General features: G+C 45.5%; 1 protein-coding gene across 2 annotated transcripts in view; it reads left to right on the plus strand.

Annotated features, from left to right (window-relative positions):
• Nucleotides 1–23,726, plus strand: part of mpped2a (metallophosphoesterase domain containing 2a) — a 210,235-nt gene that overhangs the window by 179,609 nt on the left and 6,900 nt on the right. For both annotated transcript variants that reach the window (XM_072272830.1, XM_072272829.1), the window contains exons 5-6: nt 15,010–15,125; nt 18,865–18,978. In XM_072272830.1, the coding sequence (XP_072128931.1) occupies nt 15,010–15,125; nt 18,865–18,978 (230 nt within the window). The remainder of the gene's footprint in view (nt 1–15,009; nt 15,126–18,864; nt 18,979–23,726) is intronic.

The following is a 23,726-nucleotide window of genomic DNA, read 5'->3' on the forward strand; positions in this document are numbered from 1 at the left end:
CGACAGTAACACCCACCTCCCCCCATGCCCCTTCTCCTGTCAGTAGAAACAGTCCCCCTGGGTTAGTAGCTAAGCCACACATGAAGGCCAGGAGCTGGACTTGGTTGTCAGGGGCTATTTGAGATGCACACCATTGGGACTGGGAAATATAACAGGTAGTGGGGGCTTATCCCCGTTACCACTCCCAGCTATAGCAACCTTAAGGAACTGGCAGCAGTACAGTGCAAAATATAAGTAATTACTGTAAGTTACAATAAAAAAAAAGTAGTGCAAAAGAGAAATATTCCAGGATGCTGTAAATTAATCTGGAAAACGTGCAGAAAAGGTCCAGAGGGATGTTACCGAGACTGGAGAGTTTGTGTATATGGAGAGGCCGAGTCAGCTGGGACTATTTTATGGGCAGCATTGGGTAGTGTAGTACTATCATAGAGCCCATGGACTAGGTTCAATCCCCACCTCTGTCTGACAGGAGTTTGTGTGTTCTCCCCGGGACCACATGGGTTTCCTCTGGTTTCTTCCCACGTTCCAAAGAGGTAAAGGTCGAAGTTCAAAGTAAGTTTATTATCAAAGTATTAACGTAAACACGAGGAATTCTGCAGATGCTGGAAATTTAAGCAACACACATCAAAGTTGCTGGTGAGCGCAGCAGGCCAGGCAGCATCTCTAGGAAGAGGTACAGTCGACGTTTCGGGCCGAGGCCCTTCGTGATGATGAAGCCACACTCAGGTTGGAGGAAAGATGAAGCCACACTCAGGTTGGAGGAACAAAACCTTATATTCCATCTGGGTAGCCTCCAACCTGATGGCATGAACATTGACTTCTCTAACTTCCGCTAATGCCCTACCTCCCCCTCATACCCCATCCGTTATTTATTTATATACACACATTCTTTCTCTCACTCTCCTTTTTCTCCCTCTGTCCCTCTGACTATACCCCTTGTCCATCCTCTGGGTTTTTCTCCCCCCCCTCCCCCTTTTCCTTCTCCCTGGGCCTCCTGTCCCATGATCCTCTCATATTCCCTTTGCCAATCACCTGTCCAGCTCTTGGCTCCATCCCTCCTCCTCCTGTCTTCTCCTATCATTTTGGATCTCCCCCTCCCCCTCCCACTTTCAAATCTCTCAACTCACTCTTCCTTCAGTTAGTCCTGACGAAGGATCTCGGCCTGAAACGTCGACTGTACCTCTTCCTAGAGATGCTGCCTGGCCTGCTGCGTTCACCAGCAACTTTGATGTGTGTTGCTTTTATTATCAAAGTATGTACGTTTGTATATGTCACCATATACAACTGTAAGAATCATTTTCTTGTGAGCATAATAACTCTATAGAATAATGACCGGAACAGAATCAATGAAAGACCACACCATCTTGGGTGTTTAACCAGCGTGCAAAAGACAATAAATTGCAAATACGAATAGAAAGAAATAATAATAAATAAGCAGTAAGTATCGAGAACATGAGATGAAGAGTCCTTGAAAGTGAATCCATAGGTTGTGTGAACATTTCAGCGATGGGGGTGAGTGAAGTTACCCCTCTGGTTCAAGAGGCCGGTGGTTGGGGGGGTAACAACTGTTTCTGAACCTGGTGGTGTGGCTCCTGAGGCTCCTGAACCACGCTCCTGACCGCAGCAGCGAGAAGAGAGCATGGCCTGGGTGTTGAGTGGTGGGGGTCCCTGATGATGGATGCTGCTTTCCTGCGACAGCGTTTCATGTAGATGTGCTCACTGGTGGGGAGTGCCTTTCCCATGATGGGTTAGTGGGTTAATTGGTCACAAGGGTGGTAATTAGCCGGCACGGTCTCATTGGGCTGGAAGGGCCTCTTACCGTGCTGTATCTCAATATAAATAAAAATAAAATTGTGCAGTGGAGGAACGATCCGCGTGGAATTCTGTGTGTTCCAAAAGTTCAGAGCATTCATCTGGATATCAGAAAAATTGATGCATGCTTCTATTTTTAGCTGATTAGACCACTGTAATGCACTCTTTTCAGGACTGCCTAAGAAAGATGTAAATCAGCCGCAGCTCGTTCAAAAGGCATCAGCAAGAATCCTAACCTTAAAAAAGAAAACCTGAGCACACTTCACCAGTTTTGGTGTCATTGGCTGCTTTAGGATCAATTTTAAAATACTCTTAATTATATACAAGGCTCTGAATAATCTAGCTCCTCTGTATATTTTGGAGTGTCTATTCCCTCATAACTGTAACGGTAATCTTAGATCCATGAACGCTGGATTGCTTCGTGTTCCTGGAACCAAGCAGATAAGAACTGCTGCTGCAGCCTTTTGCTCTTATGCACTAAAAATCTGGAATATTCTACCGACTGAGAAACACCAGGCTAGTACTGTGGAACATTTCAAACCACTTCTAAACACTTACTTTTTAAATTTTGGCCTACTTATAGGATTTCTTATTGCTGATGTTGATTATATTTAAATAATTTGATATATTCAGTTACACTTTTTCTATATAATGTTTGGCTTTAATTTTGTCTTGTATTTTTCTGACTGTATTGATTTATTTTTAGAATTTATGTGAAGCACTTTGAACCGACATCTAAATGTATGAAAGGTGCTATATAAATAAAGTTATTATAATAATAATTATTATTATCATTATTATTAATTCTGTGAGCTCGGTAGAGTGAAGATCTTTCCCAGGGGAACTTGATGAATTTGGTCAGGATAAGAATTGCTTTTTGCAGAAGACTGCGTGTTCTCCAGGATAGGGACTGGTTGCTGTGAGGTTCTGTGTGTATGCAGTCTATGGGCTGTTCATTTGGAATCTGTGTTCTCTACAGGTAAGGAACAGCTGGGCTTTTATGCTACAGATGTACAGGATTTTGGTGAGACCACACTGAAGTATTGTGTGATGTTCTGGTCACTTAACTCTAGGGAGGATATGAATAAGCCAGAGAAAATGCAGAGAAAAATCACAAAATGCCAATTGGTTATTCCTCACCATAGATGCTGCCTGACCTGTTGAGTATTTCCATCACTCCCCTGTCAGAGTTGAGCTTTTGAATTGCCTGTACAACCTGGCATTTTCGCAATGGGAACTGAAGTCTCAAAGATACAGGACAGCTGTGGGGTGGTGTGTAGGGTCTGAAACAAGGCGGGGAGGTCCCGGCCGGAGGGCGGAATGAGCTAACGTTTGGCCATTCCTGGAGGGAACTTGGAGGCAATTTGATTCGGCAGAACTGATGCGAGGTGAGCGGAGGAAACGCAGAGTTGAGGCGGCAGGGCCTGGACCTGGGAATGAGAACGAAGAATGACCCGAGGTTTGATCGATTTAAATGCCGAGCCGAGTTGGAAAAGTTGGGTACAGGCCGAATTGAGGTGCCGGAACACCAGCCTGAGAGTGTATCGAGTGAGAGCAGCAGGGTCCAGGTCCGAGAGCACGGTCTGGATATTTTGAGCACTGGACCAAATTGAAAATGACAGGGCGTCAGGGCCGGAGGCGAGGCACGGGCCAGTTCAAATTGCTGCTCCGCGAGGTTTAACTCATTTCCACACTGAACTTCAACTCGTTATTTGGCGGGGTTTACTTACCTCTGCTCCGAACGGTGGCTGTGGCCTGCAACTATCACAGCGTGCTGTCTGCTTACTTTTATTGTTTGCAAGTTTATTTTTTTCTCTCTGCATATTGTGTGTGTGATGATTTTCTTTTGTTTTAATGGGTTCTATTGGGTTTCTTTGTTTTGGAGCTGTCTGTAAGACGATGAATCTCAAGGTTGTATAAAGTACACATACTTGGTACTTTAACTTCCTGATGAAGACTGAAACTTCAACTCTTTATTCCTCTCATAGATGCTGCCTGACCTGCTGAGTTCCTCCAGCATCTTGTGTGCATTGCTCTTGACTTCCAGCATCTGCAGAATATTTTGAATTTATAAGACCCTAAAGTGTAGGAGCAAAATTAGGCCATTCAGCCCATCGAGTCTGCTCTGTCATTCTATCATGGCTGATTTATTGTCCCTCTCAACCTCCCTTGAACTGAATTGAACTAACTTTATTACTTACATCCTTCCTATACACGAGGAGTAAAAATCTTCACATTATGTCTCCGTCTAAATATGCAATTTATAGTAATTTATAATAAATAGTATGTACAACCGGACAGTCAGTATAACATGGGAATACAATTGTATCAGCATGAATTAATCAGTCTGATGGCCTGGTGGAAGAAGCTGTCCTGGAGCCTGTTGGTCCTGGATTTTACGCTGTGTTACCATGTCCTGGATGGTAGCAGCTGGAACAGTTTGTTGTTGGTGTGACTCGGGTCCCCAGTGATCCTTTAGGCCCTTTTTACACACCTGTCTTTGTAAATATCCTGAATAATGGGAAGTTCACATCCACAGGTGCACTGGGCTGTCCGCACCACTCTCTGCAGAGTCCTGTAATTGAGAGAAGTACAGTTCCCATACCAGGCAGTGATGCAGCCAGTCAGGATGCTCCCAATTGTGCCCCTGTAGAAAGTTCTTAGGATCTGGGGGCCTGTACCAAACTTCCTCAACCATCTGAGGTGAAAGAGGCACTGTCGTGCCTTTTTCACAACACAGCCGGTATGTACAGACCATGTGAGATCCTCAGTGATTGTATGCCGAGGAACTTAAAGCTGTTCACGCTCTCATCCCCAGATCCATTGATGTCAATAGCAGTGAGCCTATCTCTACTCCTCCCGTAGTCCACAAACAGCTCCTTTGTTTTTGCATCGTTGAGGGACAGGTTGTTTTCTTGACACCACTGTGTCAGGGTGATGACTTCTTCTCTGTAGGCTGCCTCATTATTATTTGTGATTAGGCCAATCAATGTAGTATCATCAGCAAATTTTTTGGGTGAGATTATTTGGGCAGTGGGAAAATCATCCCTCTTGTGCTTCTTGATCTTGTCACTCAAGATTCAGTGTCACACAACCCTGCTACTTTGATCTGGCCCATGCCTTCATTAACCATGTCCAACACTTGACTTTATTGGATCTTCCTCCTTACACAAGTCAGCGAATTTGAGGTGCTGTGGCCAGGGTTAATCGCGGTGCGCCTATGGTTAGTGGGGGTGTGTGCCCCCTTGGACATTAGGTTTGAGAGTAGGGCTGTTGGATGTATATCTGGAGCTGGGAGAGATAAGGTTGTGAAGTGTAGTGTGGTAAGGTACGTTGGGCTGTGGTGGATAGGGTAGTGAAGCCACTTTAATCTGGCCCATGTCTTCTCCATTGATGCTCTGATGAATCAAGAACCTATCAACTTCCACATTCAATATACCCAATGACATGGCCTCCACAGCCTTCTGTGGCAATGAATTCCACAGATTCACCACCCCCTGGCTAAATACTTTATACTTTATAAATAAAAGATCAAAATTCAAAATTCCTCCTTATCTCAGTTCTAAATGAACATTCTTCTATTTTATCCTAAGCTCCCCTACTTTAGGAAGTGTCCTCTCCACGTCCACTCTAGTGTTCCTCCACAGTTTCTTTGCTCCCCCATTACTATCTCTCCTGCGCCATTTTCCAGCAGTATGATATCGTCTCTTTTATTGTTTTATCACGAGGATGTTACGGGGACCGGAGGAGCTGAGTTATGTGGAGAGTCTGGATAGGCTGGGACTGTCTTCCCTGCAGCGTAAAAGGCTGAGGGGTTACCTTATGGAAGGTTATAAAATCATGAGGGGCATTGATAAGCTCACCATCTTTTCCCCGAGTCTTGAACTAGAAGGCATAGGTTTAAGGTGAGAGTAGAAAGATTTAAAGGGGAATTTTGAGTGGCATATTTTTGACACAGAGGGTGGTGGATAAGGAGCTGTCTGAGTCTACAGTCTTCACCAAATTCCTCAAGCTCCTGTTGACATGCCACGTTGGCGCCTGAATATGTGGCAACACTTGCCGACTGCCCCCAGCTTATGCTTAGGCCGTGTTGGTTGTCAACACAAACAACACATTTCACTGTGTTTTAATGTACATGTGATGAACAAATGAATCTGAATCAGAACTCCACGGTGAATGGTCCCGAGCCCGGCTGCAAAAGGAGGGGAGCTGGGGAGGGTTGGACATGGGGCTAGTAACCCCACCCCATCCCGTAAATACGCAAAGCTACAGGAACGCCAACAGAAGCTCCAAAAAATGTCCTCTCTGGGAGAGGAAGGATCTTCACCAAGAAGACATATGAAGTTGTGTGGTGAAAGCAGAACCACAGGGCCCATCAACCTTCGGCACAGCAAAGAGGTCTCTGGCGAGCTGCTGTTGACCACCATTAGGAGCGATGGACTGAGAGAAAGGAAAATCTGAATTGGAGTAGACTCAATGGGTTAAATAGCCTAATTCTGTTCCAATATGTTATAGTCATTAATCTAACGACTTGCCTCACCTTGTTAAGAGGTTCTCAGACAATTTTCCAAGTGAGCTTGCTGCATTCAAGCCAATAAATTGGTTCCCTCCTTTGGGATTATTAGTAAACTTCCCTGGATGAGAACTCCAGATTAATGCTCTGTTTGGATCCATGCTCAGTTCAAACTAGAATACTGATGTAAATGAATCTTGCTCAGTGCTGCAGAGTGTGTGTATGCCGTGATGAATTTCTGTGTGTTATTATTTAATTTGTATGATTATTCAATTACCTGCTGCAATCATTAATATGCTATTCAATTATCTAAGTCATTAATTGGAACACCATTGGTCTTTGTCAGTTCTGTCTGATGTAATTACAGATGCAAAGAGCTGAAGTAATCATGAATAGATTATACCAGGGTGACTGAAACATTGTGGAGGATTTTGCTTTCATTTTTGGTTTTGGAATTAATTTATTATTGTCACATGTACTGAGTGAAAAGCTTGTCTTGCACACTGTTCATGTAGATCAGAACTTTATTTATTCGATTGTTTATTATTGAGATACAGCGGGGGATGGGTGACACGGTAGCGTAGTGGATAACACAATGCCCTACAGTACAGGTGACCCGGGTTGAATTCCCGCCACTGTCTGTAAGGAGTTTGCACGTTCTGCCTGTGACCGCGTGAATTTCCTCCAAGTGCTCCTGTTTCCTTCCACAGTCCAAAGACAAACATGTTGATAGGTTAATTAGTCAAAGTTCAAAGTAAAATTTATTAGAGTACATACAGTGGTGTCAGAAAGTTTGTGAACCCTGTAGAATTTTCTTTATTTCTGCATAAATATGACCTAAAATGTGATCAGATCTTCACGTAAGTCCTAAATCTAGATAAGGAGAACCCAATTAAATAAACAACACAAAAAACACTATACTTGTTCATTTATTTATGGAGAAAAGTTGTCCAGTATTACATGTACTTGATGGAAAAAAATATGTGAACCTTTGCATTCAGTAACTGGTGTGACCCCCTTGTATAGCAATAACTTCAACCAAATGTTTCCTGTTAACCGTTGATCAGTCCTACACATTGGCCTGGAGGAATTTTAGGTCATTCCTCCTTACAGAACTGCTTCACTCTGGGATGGTGGTGGGCTTCCTTGCATGAACTGCTTGCTTCAGGTCCTCCCACAACATTTCTAGAGGATTAGGGTCAGGACTTTGACTCAGCCATTCCAAAACACAACTGATGTACACGCAGATCTTTAGAAATACTTTTGTAGCCTTTTCCTGATTTATGCACGTCTACAATTCTTCTCAGGTCTTCTGAAAGTTGTTTTGATTGAAGCATGGTGCACATAAAGAGATCTTTCTTGAGAAGAGCAGGCTCTGTCAGTGACCTGACTTTGTGTCTTTTTTTAGGGCAGGGCACCTCTACAACCCACACCTCCAATCTCATCTCATTGATTGGAACACCTAACTCCAAGTAGCTTTTGTAGAAGGCCTTTCTCCTGAAGTTCACATACTTTTTCCAACAAATACATGTAATATTGGATCATTTTGTCTCAAAAAATAAATAACTTGTATAATATTTTTCTGTTATTTATTTATTTGGCAAAGCAAAGGCCCGAGCAACAAGCAAAGCCGAGGACTCGGGGCCTTCTCCTCCGTAGATCCTGGATCACACAGTAGCAGTGGCAGCGAGAAAGGCATTTCAGAAGTTTCTCCAGATGTTTCTCCGTGCTCTCACGTCTGTCTCCATCAAATCAGGATTGTGCACAGCACCCTACTTGACAGATACCAGATATCATTCACCGGAGTGGCCAATGTGTGCTGCGTCACGCCCCCATCTTCTCCTCATGCCAAATCTCCACATACTCCTGAGGGAGTAGAGGCACTGTAGTGCTTTCTTTGCTATTATATTTATATGATGGGTCCAGGACAGGCCTTCTAAGGTAGTGACCCCTGGAATTTAAAATTACTGAACACCTCCACTTCTGATCCTCCAACGAGTACTGGCTCATGGGCCTTTGCTTTGCCTCTCCTAAAATCTACAATCAATTCCTTGGTCTTATTTACATTGAGTGAGAGGTTATTGTTTTTACACTACTCAGCAAAATTTTTGATCTCCCTCCTTTCTGCTGATTCATCACCACCTTTGATAAGGCCCACAACAGCAGTGTCATTAGCAAAGCTGCAGATGAAGTGGAGCTGTATTTAGGCACACAGTCACAGGTGTAAAGTGAGTAGAATGGGGACTAAGCACTCAGCCTTGTGCTCCAGTGCTGACGGAGATTGTGGAGGAGATGTCAAGTGTGAGGTATTGCATTTTGGAAGGACAAATCAAGGTAGGACATACACAGTAAATGGTAGAGCACTGAGGAGTGTGGAGGAACAAAGAGATGTGGGAGTTCAGATACATAATTCCTTGAAAGTGGTGTCACAGATAGACAGCAACACACATAAAAGTTGCTGGTGAACGCAGCAGGCCAGGCAGCATCTCTAGGAAGAGGTACAGTCGACATTTCAGGCCGAGACCCTTCATCAGGACTAACTGAAGGAAGAGTTAGTAAGAGATTTGAAAGTTGAAAGGGGGAGGGGGAGATCCAAAATGATAGGAGAAGACAGGAGGGGGAGGGATGGAGCCAAGAGCTGGACAGGTGATTGGCAAAAGGGATACGAGAGGATCATGGGACAGGAGGCCCAGGGAGAAGGAAAAGGGGGAGGGGGGGAAAAGCCCAGAGGATGGGCAAGGGGTATATTCAGAGGGAGAAAAAGGAGAGTGAGAGAAAGAATGTGTGCATAAAAATAAGTATTTTTATTTATTTTTATACACACATTCTTTCTCTCACTCTCCTTTTTCTCCCTCTGTCCCTCTGAATATACCTCTTGCCCATCCTCTGGGTCTCCCCCACCTTGCAGAGAAGATTTATTAGGATGTTGCCGGGTCTTCAGGAGTTGAGTTACAGGGAAAGATTGAATAGGTTAGGACTTTATTCCTTGGAGCGTAGAAGAATGAGGGGAGATTTGATAGAGGTTTACAAAATTATGAGGGGTATAGATAGAGTAAATGCGAGTAGGCTCTTTCCACTTAGATTAGGAGAGATAAATACGAGAGGACATGGCTTTAAGATGAAAGGGGAAAGATTTTGGGGGAACATTAGGAGGAACTTCTTCACTCAGAGTGATGGGAGTGTGGAATGAGCTGCCATCTGATGTGGTAAATGCGGGCTCACTCTTAAGTTTTAAGAGTAAATTGGATAGATACATGGATGGGAGAGGTCTGGAGAGTTATGGACTGGATGCAGGTCAAAGGGACTAGCGGAATAATGTTTTGGCACAGACTGGAAGGGCTGAATGGCCTGTTTTCTGTGCTGTAGTGTTCTATGGTTCTATGTTTTTGCCAATCTGATCTGACTGAGGTGAGGAAATCCAGGATCCAATTGCACAAAGGAGTATTGAGGCCCAGGTCCTTACTGACTAGTTTTGAGGGGATGATGGTATTAAATGCTGAGTTGTAATCAATAAAGAGCATCCTGATGTATGCATCTTTACTGTCCAGATGTTCCAGGGTTGTGTGAAGAGCTAATGAGATGGCATTGTAAATTGCCCTGTGATTAGGCTAGGACTGCTGTGGTATGCCTGGAAGGACCAGAAGGGCAGATTCTGCTCTGTATCTCATCACAATCAAAACAAATAGGACCTTCCAGCCCTTTGAGCCACGCCACCCAGCAGCCCACCAGTTTAACCCTGGCCTAATCACAGGACAATTTGTGACAAATTAACCTACCAACTGGTATGTCTTCGGACTGTGGGAGGAAACCGGAGCACCCAGAGGAAACCCATATGGTCATGGGGAGAACATACAAACTCCTTACAGTCAATGGCAGGAATTGAACCCGGGTCGCTGGTACTGTAAAACGTTGTGCTAACCACTACGCTACCATGCACATTTACACAGTGCATTAAGCTAGAATAAGGTAAAACAATAACAATGCAGAATAAAGTGTAAACTTTTAGGTTTTTGTATCTTCCGCCTGATGGAAGAGGAGAGAGAATATCCAGGGTCGACGGTCGGGGTGGGGTGGGGTCTTTGATTATGTCAGCTGCTTTACTGAGGCAGCGGGAAGTGTAGACAGAGTCCATGGAGAGAAGGTTAGTTTTTGATGTGCTAAGTTGTGTACACAACTCTGCAGTTCCTTGCAGTGTGGGGCAGAGCAGTTGCCATTCCAAGCCGTAATATCCGGATAGGATGTTTGAACCTGATAAATCCATGAATTCTTGATTTCCGAATCTACCTCATGGCCCCTGCACACTGTCTACCTGGACTATGCTTTCTCTGTAACAAGGCAACATCAGTGCAGAAGCAACAACTCATGGTGGAGGAGTTGAGAAGACGGGGAGGCAGAGCGACATGCCAGGGCTGTCTCAATGGCCAAGCAGGGCCAATGGACTAATTGGGAGAGTCTGGAAAAGAGGAAACTTAGCTGGCGTGACATCTGGGAGATGGAGGAATCTCGGCTAAGTTTTGTCATCAGAGCCACTTCTGACCTCCTACCCACACCCCAGAACCTGAACCAGTGGTGGGGAGAAGACCCCGCTTGCTTTCTTTGTCAAGCACCTGGATCACTAAGGCACATGTTAACAGGACGCACCACGAGCCTCACCCAGGGGCAGTACACTTGGCGGCATAACCAAGTTCTCAGACAGCTGGCATCAATCTCGGAACAGAGGCAAATCACCACAAATGTTCTCCCACAAACATCGACAAGAAATGTTCACATCACACGAATTGTACCAGCAGGCCAACCTCCAGAGCACCATATAACATCAAAAGATGTAAGCATTCTGCAGGTTGCTCGGGATTGGAAAATGGATGTGGACTTGGAAAAAAAGCTTGTGTTTCCCCCCAGACATTGCGGCTACAACGCTCCGGCTAGACATGGTCCTGTGGTCCACAACAGCCAGGCTGGCATCTGTTGTGGAATTGACAGTACCATGGGAAGATGGTGTCGAAGAATCTTATGAGAGGGAAAAGACCAAGTACTCTGAACTGGCAACTGAAGCTGCCCAGAACAGCTGGAAGACCAAGATTTTCCCTGTAGAAGTGGGATGCAGGGGATTCATTGCTACATCTACGACCAGTCTATTGAAGAAGATGGGGGTGAGGGGTCACTCCCTCCAACAAGCAATTAAGTCCTTGTCAAATGCAGCAAAAGAAAGCAGTAATTGGATTTGGATTAAAAGGAAAGACAACAACTGGGTTGCAGGATGAAGACAGGAGGGTATGGAACTGAGGGGGGTGTATCTGGGACGCCAGGTAGCACCATTGAGCCCTCTGGAGACATCACGGGCTTATCAACAAAACGTCAAAGAAGGAGGGTGCCCACCTGATGACCTCGATGACGTACCTACCCTCCCTCCTTGTCACCACTCCAAACCCACTGCCAACATCGAGAGTGCCGACTTATCATAGGGATTGAAACATCAAGTCCTAGTAGCTCTACTGTAACTGCTACACCACACCACACCACACTCTGCATTCAGCTTTCTTCACTTTACCTCAATGAATGGCATGGTCTGTCACTAAACCCGAAAATGCAGGAGGAAACCAGAGCATGCAGGGTAAGTGTGACTATGTTAAAGCAATACTAACACATATTGATGTGAAGGGATTTCCTCTCAAGCATCCACAAGCAATTTTTGAGAAGTGCGTTAAATTCACCATTCTTGTTAAAGCCACGCAATAGCGAAGGACAGATAGAACGCAAAACTCACCTCATTCCGTTTGCCTTTACTATCGGTGCAGAAAAAAGACACAGAGATTCACTCCCGTATTTAGTCTTGAACTTGACTCCTTTGTGTTGGATAGACAGCCTTTTATTAAATCACCCAGTCATGCCTTTTGACTGAAGTGTGCTAATTGTGTTCTGATGACTTGTAATTGAATATTGACCACAGAAGGTCAAATAAACTGTGTTGTAAAGAGACCTTCAGGATGGATGAATGTACAGTGTTTCCTTACAAACAGAATTGACTGATAGATCCTTGCATTTGGACAAAGCATGAAGTTAAGGTCAGACAGTGAGAACTCACTGGAAGACTTTAGTTTTCCGTATTTTATTTATTTGGCACTAGAGCGGGGAGAGTCCCTTCCAGCCCAACGAGCCGTGATGCCCAGCATCCCACTGATTTAACCCTAGCCTAATCACAGGGAACTACAAAAATCCTGGCAGAAGCACCAAACGAGAAACGAAGAAAATTCTTACAAGTCTGGTTCTCAACGGAAGAGACTATTAACAAGCAGATTGAATCGGATGCAATTAACGAAGCTATGCCTCTGTGGGATCGGGGCTGAGGGGTGAGCTGTGGACACCAGGGGTATCAATGCTCACAACGACTGATAACCAGGGATACATGCCAGGGGAGATCACTCAGCTATCCGGTTAGCCGGAACCCAACGGTTACTAGCAGCCAGCGTGACAGCAACCAATCAGAACAATGAGTCAGACCAATATAAACGGGAGCACACAGCAGGAACAACACTCAATTGAGCGCTGATGATGTCACCTCGACTGGCGATGAAATGTTTGCAATGTAACCTCCAGGCTCGGTGAACAACCCTACAAATAAATAATCACGGGACAATTTACAATGAACAATTAACCTACGAACCGGTACAGCTTTGGACAGTAGGAAGAAACCCACACAGTCACGGGGAGAAGGTACAGACTCCTCACAGACAGAACCACAATTGAACTCTGAACTCCAACGCCCCGAGCTGTGATAGCATTGCGCTAACCGCTACACTGCCACAGCACCCATGGCATTTCTTCCTCACGTTGTCTGGGCATGTTACCGAAACCTCGGGTGCTCCCACAAAAGCAGATCCATGGTCAACGATCAATTGTTGTTGGTGTTCAAAAGGCTCAGGCAACGGGAAAAAAATGATTTAATCCTCCAGAGACTTGTTCAACAAGCGCAGAGGTGATCAGACACCGATTGACAAACGCAGTTCTGGTTCCAGAATAGCACGTCATGGGAACCAACCTCCCTTCCGCTCCTTGGGCTGTCTATAACACTTCTCACTTCCCCAGTAAAACAGCCAGTACAATCAGAACTCCCACCCACCCTGAAGATTCTCTCTTCTCTCCTCTCTTCTCCCCAGCAGACTCTGTGTGTGTGTGTGTGTGTGTCTGTCTGTCTGTCTGTCTGTCTATCCATCCCACTGTTATCAGGTGCTAGAACAGTTCCCTTGCATCAATTAGACAGACACTCTATCTCATGGCCTTCCATCTTATCATTTGCCTGCACTGCACTTTCTCTGTAACGGATAGGGTTAGTAAGTTGCCTTATTGGTTTTACTTAATTCTTTGGTACATAAACATCGAAACATGTACGAGGGGTGATTGATAACTTCGTGGCCTAAGGTAGAAGGAGTCACTTTTAGAAAACCTAGCACATTTATTTGTCAACATAGTCCCCTCCTACATTTACATACTTAGTCCAGCAGTCGTGAAGCGTACAGATCCTGGACCTCCAGAAAGTGTCTACAGCATGGGTGATTGATAAGTTTGTGGCCTGAGGTAGAAGGAGATGAGTTATACAGCTCTCATTACATGCACATGCAGTTCAACTCTGAATGATAATGCAGAAAGTTTGAAGTTAACAACTCATCTCCTTCTACCTTAGGCCACAAACTCATCAATCACCCCTCATAGTGAGATACATCATTTGCGTCAATTCAGTGAGGGTTCTGCTGGGCAACCCGCAAGTATCACCACGAATTCACACCAACGTCGCATGCCCACGACTCATTAACCCTAACCCATACGTCTTTAGAATGCAGCAGGAACCCAGAACACCCAGAGGAAGCCCACAAGGTTATTGGGGGGAGGGGTGTACAAACTCCTTACGGGCAGTAGCAGGAATTGAACCCCTATCGGTGTTCACCGACACTGTAGGGTGATGCTGTAACTGCTATGCCACCGTGTTACCCTCAGTTGTGGGCATGCCGAGTTGATGACACCCGAGGGCCGGCCCCAGCACGTCCTTGGATTGTCACTGTCTGTCTTTCCTGTTTCAATGTACATGTGACAAATAAAGCTAATCTTTTAATCTCTGAATCTCACTGCAGGTGGCTGATTGTGGCATAAAGCACTAAAGATAAGATTTATATGTGTTTAATATGTTTGGTAGCCTCCAACCTGAGGGCATGAACATCGATTTTCTGACTTCTGGTAATTTCTTTTCTTTCCCCTCCCCTCCCCTTTTTCTCTTTTTCAATTGCTCACTCAGTCTCACCTCTTAACTCTTATATTCTACTCCCCTGCTTATCAGCTCCATCTGGTGCCCCTCCGCCTTCCTTTTCTCCCATAGTTTACTCTCCCCTCCTATCAGAATCCTCCTTCAGCCCTTTACCTTTTCTGCCTATCACCTCCCAGCTTCTTACTTCAACCCCCCCCGCCTTCACCTGGCTTCACCTATCCCTTCCAGCTTGTACACCTACATTCTTATTCTGCCTTCTTCCCTATTCCTTTCCAGTTCTGATGGAAGGGCTCAGCCTGAAAGATCATCACTTTATTCCTCTCTGTAGATGCTGCCTGACCTGCTGGGTTTGTGTGTGTTACCCTGGAATGCCAACATTTGCAGAATCTTTTGTGTTGACGATATGTTTGATTCTCTCTCTCTCTTGCAGGACCCCCTGGTTTAATGGCTGGGGCTTCAACCTGCCTCGAGGTCAGTCCCTCCTTGACAAGTGGAATCTAATTCCAGAGGGTATCGATGTTCTCATGACTCATGGTCCACCTCTGGGTAAGTGATCAAGGCAGCGGTGCTAACTTCACCTGCGGCTGATCAGGCAACATTCCTGTCTCCGAGTCAGAGGTTTGGAAGTTTAGTTCCTATTTTAGGCACATTGTGTTTCCACAATTGCTGTGTGTACCATCTGCATGGGAAGTAAAACACTACAGCACACTACAGTCCTTTTGGCTCACGATGTTGTGCTGACCTTTTAACCTATTCTAGGATCAATCTAACCCTTCGCTCCCATGTAGCCCTCCATTTTTCTATCATTCATGTGCCTATCTAAGAGTCTTTTAAATAAAAGAGGTCGGAGAAAATTGTCAAACTGGTTCAAACTGACAGGAAAGTGACAGTAAACAAGGGAAAATCTGCAGGTGCTGAAAATCGGAGCAACACACCCAAAATGCTGGAGGAACTCAGCAGGCCAGGCAGCATCTATGGAAAAAAGTACGGTCGACGTTTTGGGCGGAAACCCTTCGGCAGGATTGGAGTAAAAAAGCTGAGGAATTTGAAAGATGGGGGGAGGAGAGAGAGAGAGAGACACACACACAAGGTGATAGGTGGAACCTGGAGGGGGAAGGATGAAGTAAAGAGCTGGGAAGTTGATTGGTGAAAGAAACTGAAGGCCATGGAAGAAAGAAAAAGGAGGAGGGAGCACCAGAGGGAGGCGATGGGTGGGCAAGGAGATGAGGTGCGAGATGGAAAAGGGGATGGGAAATAGAGAAGGGTGAGGGTGGATTGGGAGGCATTACCGGAAGTTTGAGAAATTGATGTTCATGCCATCAGTTTGGAGGCTATCCAAATGGAATATAAGGTGTTGTTCCTCCAACCTCAGTGTGGCCTCATCACAACAGTGGAGGAGGCCATGGATGGAAAGATCAGAATGGGAATGGGAAGTAGGATTAAGATAGATAGCCACTGGGAGATCCCACTTGTTCTGGCGGATGCAGTGTAGGTGCTCAGCAAAGCGATCTCCCTATCTATGTTGGGTCTCACTGATGTATAGGAGGCCACACCAGCAGCACCAAACACAGTAAATGACTCCAGCAGACTCACAGGTGAAGTGTTGCCTCACCTGGAAGGACTGTTTGGAGCCCTGGGTGGTAGTGAGGGAGGAGATGTAGGGGCAGGTGTAGCACTTGTTCGGCTTGCAAGGGTAAGTGCCAGGAGGGAGATCAGTGGGGAGGCGTGAATGGACAAGGGAGTCGTGTAGAGAGCGATCCCTATAGAAAGTGGAAGGGAAAGATGAGCTTGGTGGTGGGGTGCCGTTGGAGGTGGTGGAAGTTTTGGAGAGTTAAGTGTTGAACGCGGAGGCTGGTGGGGTGGTAGGTGAGGACAAAAAGAACCCTGTCCCTGGTAGGGTGGTGAGAGGATGGGGTAAGAGCAGACGTGTGAAATAGAAGAGATGCAGTTGAGGACAGCATTGTTGGTGGAGGAAGGAAACCCCCTTTCTTTGAAAAAGGAGGACATCTCCTTCATTCTAGAATGAAAAGCCTCATCCTGAGAGCAGATGTGGTGGAGAGGGAGGAATTGAGTAAAGGGGATGGCATTCTTACTAGTAGCGGGGTGGAACAAGGTGTAGTCTAGGTAGATGTGAGAATCCATAGGTTTGTAATAGATATTGGTGAATAAGCTGTCTCTGGAGATGAGATCAAGAAAGGGAAGGGAGGTGTTGGAAATGGACCAGGTGAATTTGAGGGCAGAGTGGAAGTTGGAGGCAAAGTGGATGAAGTCGATGAGTTCAGCACAGGTGCCAGAAGCAGCACCAGTGCAGTCGTTGATGTAGCATAGGAAAAGTGCTGGATGGTCACCAGTGCAGGCTTGGAACATAGACTGTCCAGAAAAAAATGGAGAGCTTTGAGGCCTTCCTGGTGGGGGTTGGAGGTGTATAGGGACTGACATCCATAGTAAAAATAAGATGATAGGGGCCAGGGAACTTGAAATCATTGAAAAGATGGTGTGAAGTGTCACGGATGTAGGTAGGAAAGGACTGAACCAGGCGGGATTAAACAGACAACGCATACAAAAAATGCTGGTGCACGCAACAGGCCAGGCAGCATCTATAGGAAGAGGTACAGTTGACGTTTCGGGCTGGGACGTTTTGTGTGTGTTACTTGAATTTCCAGCACCTGTAGATTTCCTCGTGTCTGCGGGGATAAAACAGAGTCGAGGTATGCAGATATGAGTTCAGTGGGGCAGAAACAAGCTGAAACAATGGGTCTACCTGGACAAGCAGGTTTCTGGATCTTGGGTAGGAGGTAGAAACGGGAGGTGCAGGGTGTGGGAACTATGAGGTTTGTGGTGGTGGATGGGAGATCCCCAGAGTCAAAAGGTTGGTGATGGTATGGGAGGCAATGGGTGCTTCTTAGTGGGGTCCTGTTTGAGGGGTAATCAAGAGGAGGTGTCTGAGTAACTCAAATAACCATTTGTTACAACAGTGGTGTCCAGAAGAGCACCTCTGAACGCACAACACATCGAAACTTGAAGTGAATGGGCTACAGCAGCAGAAGACCATGAACATGCACTCAGTGGCCACTTTATTAGGAACAGGACACACCTAATAAAATGGCCACTGAGCGTAGAATAGTACAGCAGAGTACAAGCGTTTTGGCCCACAACTTTGTGCCAACATCATAACTACTAAAATCAATCTAACCCTTCCCTCCTATGTACTCCATTTTCCTATCACCCGTGTGCCTATCTTAGAGTTTCCTATATACCTCTGATTTTTCTGTATCTACCACCATCCCTGACCACATGTCCCACATACCCACCATGCTCTGTGTGTTTACCTCTGGCATTCTCCCCGCCCCCGGGTACTTTCCTCCAATTATATTAAAACATGTCTTTGTTGTTCAGCCATTTCCACCCTGGGAAAGAGATGCTGGCTATACACTCCATCAATATCTCTGATCATCTATCAAAAATGTCAAGTTGCCTCTCATCATCCTTTGCTCCAGAGAGAAAAACCCAAGGATGTTCAACCTATCCTCATGAAACATGCTCTCTAGTCCAGGCAGCATCCTGGTAAATCTCCTCTGCACCCTCTCTAAAGCTTCCACATCTTCCTATAATGAGTTGACCAGAACTGAACATTTCATCCCAAGTCTGGTACAGACAGAGTTTTATAGAGTTACAATATTACCTCATGGCTCTTAAACTCAATCTCTCAGTCCTTTTCTATTAGTCATTTCCACCTGGGAAAAAAGTCTCTGGCTGCCCACTCTATCTAAGCCTCTTATCATCTTGTACACCTCTAACAAGTCACCTCTTGTCCTCCTTCACTCCAAAATGCCATGGTAGCGTTGCTGTTACTGCTCTGAACATTATGAGTTCAATTCCAAGAAGTCTGTACGTTCTCACCTTGGAATGCCTGGGTTTTCCCTGGCTTAATTAGTCGTTGTAAATTGTCCCATGAGTTGGTTAGGGTTAATTGGGATTGTGGGGTTGCTGGAGCAGTGTGGTTCAAAGGATCAGAAGAGTCGACTCCATGCTGTATCGCTAAAGTAAATAAATCTACGGAAAACTATACGCTAACAATGTCCAACTGTGCAAATAAAAAATACTGAAAATGTGAGTTTTAAAGTGCTTGAAAGTGAGTCTTTAGGTCATGGAAGCATTTCAAAGTTGTGGTGCGTGAAGTTATCCATGCCAAATTATTAACCATCTACTGCCTGATGCACAACTCTATTTGAAAGGGAACCTTCTTGCCTGACCCTGCTACTATGGTTTTCTTTTCTGTTTCTAGGTTTCCGAGACTGGGTTCCCAAGGAACTGCAGAGAGTAGGCTGTGTCGAGCTCCTAAACACAGTACAGAGGCGAGTGCGGCCAAAGCTACACGTCTTCGGGGGAATCCACGAGGGTGGGTTCTCTGTTCTTCTTCATGCTGTTGAGTTATTTGGATATCTGATACCAGGGTCTGAATACCAAAGAGTTAATGATTTGACTAAAGACTAGCTTTATTTGTCAAACGTCTATTGCAACATCAAAACACACAGTGAAATGTGTGGTTTGTGTCAACGAGCAATACAGGATATGCCAACATATTGGATATGTTTAAGGAGAGTTGATAGGTCCTTGATTAGTGAGGTTCAGAGATTACAGGGAGAAGGCAGGAGAATGGGGTTGAGAGGGATAACAAATCAGCCATGATGGAATGGGACAAATGTCTAATTCTGCTCCTATGTCTTATGATCTTATGGAGAACAGCCCATAAGTGTCGCATTGCTTCTGGCACCAACGTGGCATGCCCACAACGTTCTAACCCTAAACTATACATCTTTATAATGTGGAAGGCAACCCGCGTTGTCAGGGGAAAACTATACAAAACCCTTACAGATAGCAGCGAGAATTGAAACCCATCATGGTCGCTGGCCCTGTAAAGTGTTGTACTAACCGCTGTGCTACAGTGCCGCCCGGTTCCTAACCTGTGTGTTCACATTGTATTCATTTGTATGTTAACACTTTTGAGGGGGCGTTCAGTGGCCAATTTCAGATGTGTGAAGGGAATGATTAGGGAGCCTGGCTGACTGGTTCCTTTAGATGCTTCCTGAGACCACAGCGGAAGAGGTTAGCTGCAAAACTGAATCAGCAAAGGGCCTTTCCAAGGATCATCAATGGTGAGACTTGTGAGATCCTGAGATCCAGACAGCGATGCTTCACTCCTGGTAGGGCCAAGGAGAGGCTCCAAGCAAAAAGCGATCCCACCCAGACTTCAGCGGTGGAGCCGGAGGAAGATGGTGACACATCACCACAGCAGTGAGGGCGGAGGAAGGCTGCAACAGTGAAGGGTTCCCAGCTGTCTTCCACTCTACGCCGCTAGACCTTGTCCCTGATCGGTCAAGGACCATGTGGTGGCTGCCCATGCATTAGCCTCCTCACGTTAAACAAAGCCACACATAGGTGTTCTCCATTAAGGGAATAACCCCTTAGGAGAACATCATACTTGACTGAAGTGATTGGACTACTACCACTATCAGGGGGCACTCAAGGAGCAAGTGATCCGCTCCTGTTTCTCATTCATTTGGACATTGATTTGGCCAGCCACATACCGCCCCCCCCCAACACCCCAAATAGCTGAGTCATCCAGATGAACCAGTAACGTTCCCTGTCACTTCCATGACATCAAACCTGCGCGTTACCATGGTAACGTTTGAACCCTCACTATTCCTCTGCAAGGACCAGCACATCAACCGATGCAGGGACCAATGAGCAGCGGACGGCTAAAGTCAGCCTCGTCAGCAGTGTCCACATTTCGTGAAGCTACAAGCTAGAATAAAACAATTTATTCCATCACTACCTCAGAATCAGGTTAAATATCACCGGCATATATCGTGAAGTTTGTCATTATTTGGCAGCAGTACATTGCAATACATAATAAAAGCTGTAAATTACAATAAGAAATAATTTTTAAATATTAAATCAGTAGTACAAAAAGAGAAAAGATATAATGAGTACATGGTTTCATTATCCATTCAGAAATCAGGTGGCGGAAGAGAAGAAGCTGTTCCTAAAACATTGAGTGTGTGTCTTCAGGATCCTGTACCTCTTTTCGATGTTAGCAATGAGAAGAGGGCATGTCCTGGGTGATGTAGGTCCTTAATGATGGATGCCGCCTTTTTAAGGTATCACCTTTTGAAGATGCCCTTGATGCTGGGGAGGCTAGTGCCCATGATGGAGCTGACTGAGTTTTCAATTTTCTGCAGCTACTTCTAATCCAGACAGTGATGCAACCAGTTAGAATGCTCTCAGTGGTACATCTGTAGAAAGTTGCTGGAGTCCTTGGCGACATACTAGATCTCCTCAAACTCCAAATAAAGTATGTGCCTCCCTCATGATTGCTTCAATATGTTGGGCCCAGGATAGATCTTCTGAGATGTTGACACACAGGATCTGAAATTGCTCACAATTAGTTCCTTGGTCATACTAATGTTGAGTACAAGATTGTTGTTGTGATACTACTCAACCAGCCAATCTATCTCGCTCTTCATCACCATCTGAGATTTTGCCGCTGTGATGACACCGACAAATGTATACATTTGAACTCTGCCAGGCCACATAGTCACGACCTGCTTACCGCTTTGCTATGGTGAGCTAAGAACAGTGACAGTACCCAACAGCCCCTCCAGCTGGTGGGAGGGTGTAAAAGCAGCATGGCCACTCAAGACAGGAATTCAGAGTTAGTATGAATTGAGCAATGCACAACAGAGATGAGGGAACTGGATGGGTTGTGCAGTATCAATGGAGGAAAATGGACAGTGAACATTCAGATAAAGACTCTTCATTAGGACTGGAAAGAAGGAGTGGAGATAGCCAGTATAAAAAGGTGGTGGGGGTGGGGACAGGTGGAGTACAAGCTGGCAGGTGATAGGTGGATCCAGGTGAGGAGGGGCACAGATAGATCAAGCAGAGGGAAGGGAGATGGTATGAATTGAGGCATACTTTACAATGGATATAAATACACTTTAAAAAGCCAGAACATTGTTAATTCACACAGACAAAATGCTGGAGAAACTCAACAGGTCAGGCAGCATCTATGGACAGGAATAAGCAGTCAACATTTTGGACTGAGACCCTCCATCAGGACTGGGGGGGGGGGGGGCGGTGAAATGAGAAGCCAGGAGATGATAGGTGAAGAGGTTAAGGGCCAAAAAGAAAGAATCTGATAGGATAGAACCATGGGAGAAAGAGAAGGAGGAGGAGACCCAGAGGGAGGTGAAGAGAAAAGGGGTAAGAAGGGAGCCAGAATGGGGAATGGAAAATGAGAGAAGGGGAACAGGGTAGAAATTACCAAAGCTAGAGAAATCAATATTCATGCCATCAGATTGAAGGCTGCCTGATGAATATTAACTATCACATCCAGGACAGTTCTGTACAGAGCAATGTTGATTATCCAATGGCAGAATAGCCTTGCCCAGAGTAATGTTGGCTGTTCAATAGCAGGAGAACTCTGGACTGAGGAATACTGACTGTCCAATAGCAGGGGAGCTCTGTACAGAGGAAAATGGATTATCCAAGCAGCTCTTTACAGAGAAATGATGATGACCCAACCACAGGAGAGGTCTGTACAGAGGAATGTTGAGCGCCCAACAGCAGTGGAGTTCTGTACTGCAGGGTACTGATCATCTAATAGCAGGAGATCTCTGTGCTGATACTGACTGTCCAATAGCAGGAGAGATCTGTACTGAAGAATACTGACTGTCCAATAGCAGCTCAGACTATACAAAGTGAGAAACAGTCTGTCAATGAGGAGTTCGGAACGGTTGAATTTCTTCCCTAACTCAGCATTAGAGTTGGTTTATTAATGTCACATGTACGAAGAGGCGGTGAAAAGCTTGTCTGGCCTACTGGCGTTTGACTCGGACTGGGTTGTGTGAGAAAAGCTCTGTACAACACAGGCCAGGTACACAGAGCCAGGTACTACTGAAGCAACCCAACTTCACTGCATCCTGCCCATCCCTTCGGTAAAATCCTGGAGAGAAACAGGACCATGGGAATTTAGTTATACAGCTTGGAAACAGGCCCTCCAGCACATCTGATCCATACGGGCCAAAATGCCCATTGAATCAAATCCCATTTACCGAGGTTTGACCTGTGGCCCTCTAAACCACGTCCTGTTCATGTTCCTGTACACCTGTCTTTTAAATGTGGTTCTTGAAACCCGTCTCAACAATTTCCATTTCACATACACACCACCCTTTGTGTAAACCCACTGCCAGTAAGAGGTTGTTTCCGTTCTGCCCATGACCGCAAGGGTTTCCTCCAGGTGCTGTGGTGTCCTCCCACAGTTCAAGAACATACTGGTTGCTAGTTTAATTGGTCGTGGTAAATCGTCCTGTGATTCGGCTCGGATTAAATTGGGTGGTGCTGAGCAGAGCGGCTTGAAGGGCCAGAAAGGCCTATTCCATGCTGTATCTCAATAAAATAAATTAAAATGTTGCCCTTCAAGTTTCTATGAAATCTCTCCCCTCTCATCTATGCCCTCTGGTTCTTGATTCCCCAAACCTGGGGAAGAAACTGAGTGCATTTACCCTAGATTAAATTCAGATAATAGAATCAGCCTGCCTCTCGCATTCCCAGACATTTAAGCTTTTTTTTAATTTCAAGATACAGCACAAAAACAGGCCCTTCCGGCCTAATGAACCCACGCTGCTCAATTAGTCTACTAACCCATATGTCTTTGAGATGTGCGAGGAAACCCACGCGGTCACGGGGAGTGCGTACAAACTCCTTACAGTCAGCAGAGAGAAATTTCTGTGCCATCAGATTTCTGAACAGTCCGTGATCCCAGAAATCTAGCTCATTATTTCCCTTTTGCACTAAAAAGTCATCCGTTAGTCTCGCGAGACCATGGATCTGCGCCTGGAAAGTCTTCACTCTCCTGGGCAAGGTTGTATGGAAGACCAGCAGTTGCCCGTGCTGCAAGTCTCCCCTCTCCACGACACCAATGTTGTCCAAGGGAAGGGCATTAGGACCCATACAGCTTGGCACCAGTGTCGTCGCAGAGCAATGTGTGATTAAGTGTCTTGCTCAAGGACACAACACGTTCCCTCGGCCGGGGCTCGAACTCACAACCTTCAGGTCGCTAGTCCAATGCCTTAAACACTTGGC

This window comes from Mobula birostris, chromosome 11 (genome assembly GCF_030028105.1).
Source record: "Mobula birostris isolate sMobBir1 chromosome 11, sMobBir1.hap1, whole genome shotgun sequence".
In the NCBI taxonomy this organism is placed as follows: domain Eukaryota; kingdom Metazoa; phylum Chordata; class Chondrichthyes; order Myliobatiformes; family Myliobatidae; genus Mobula; species Mobula birostris.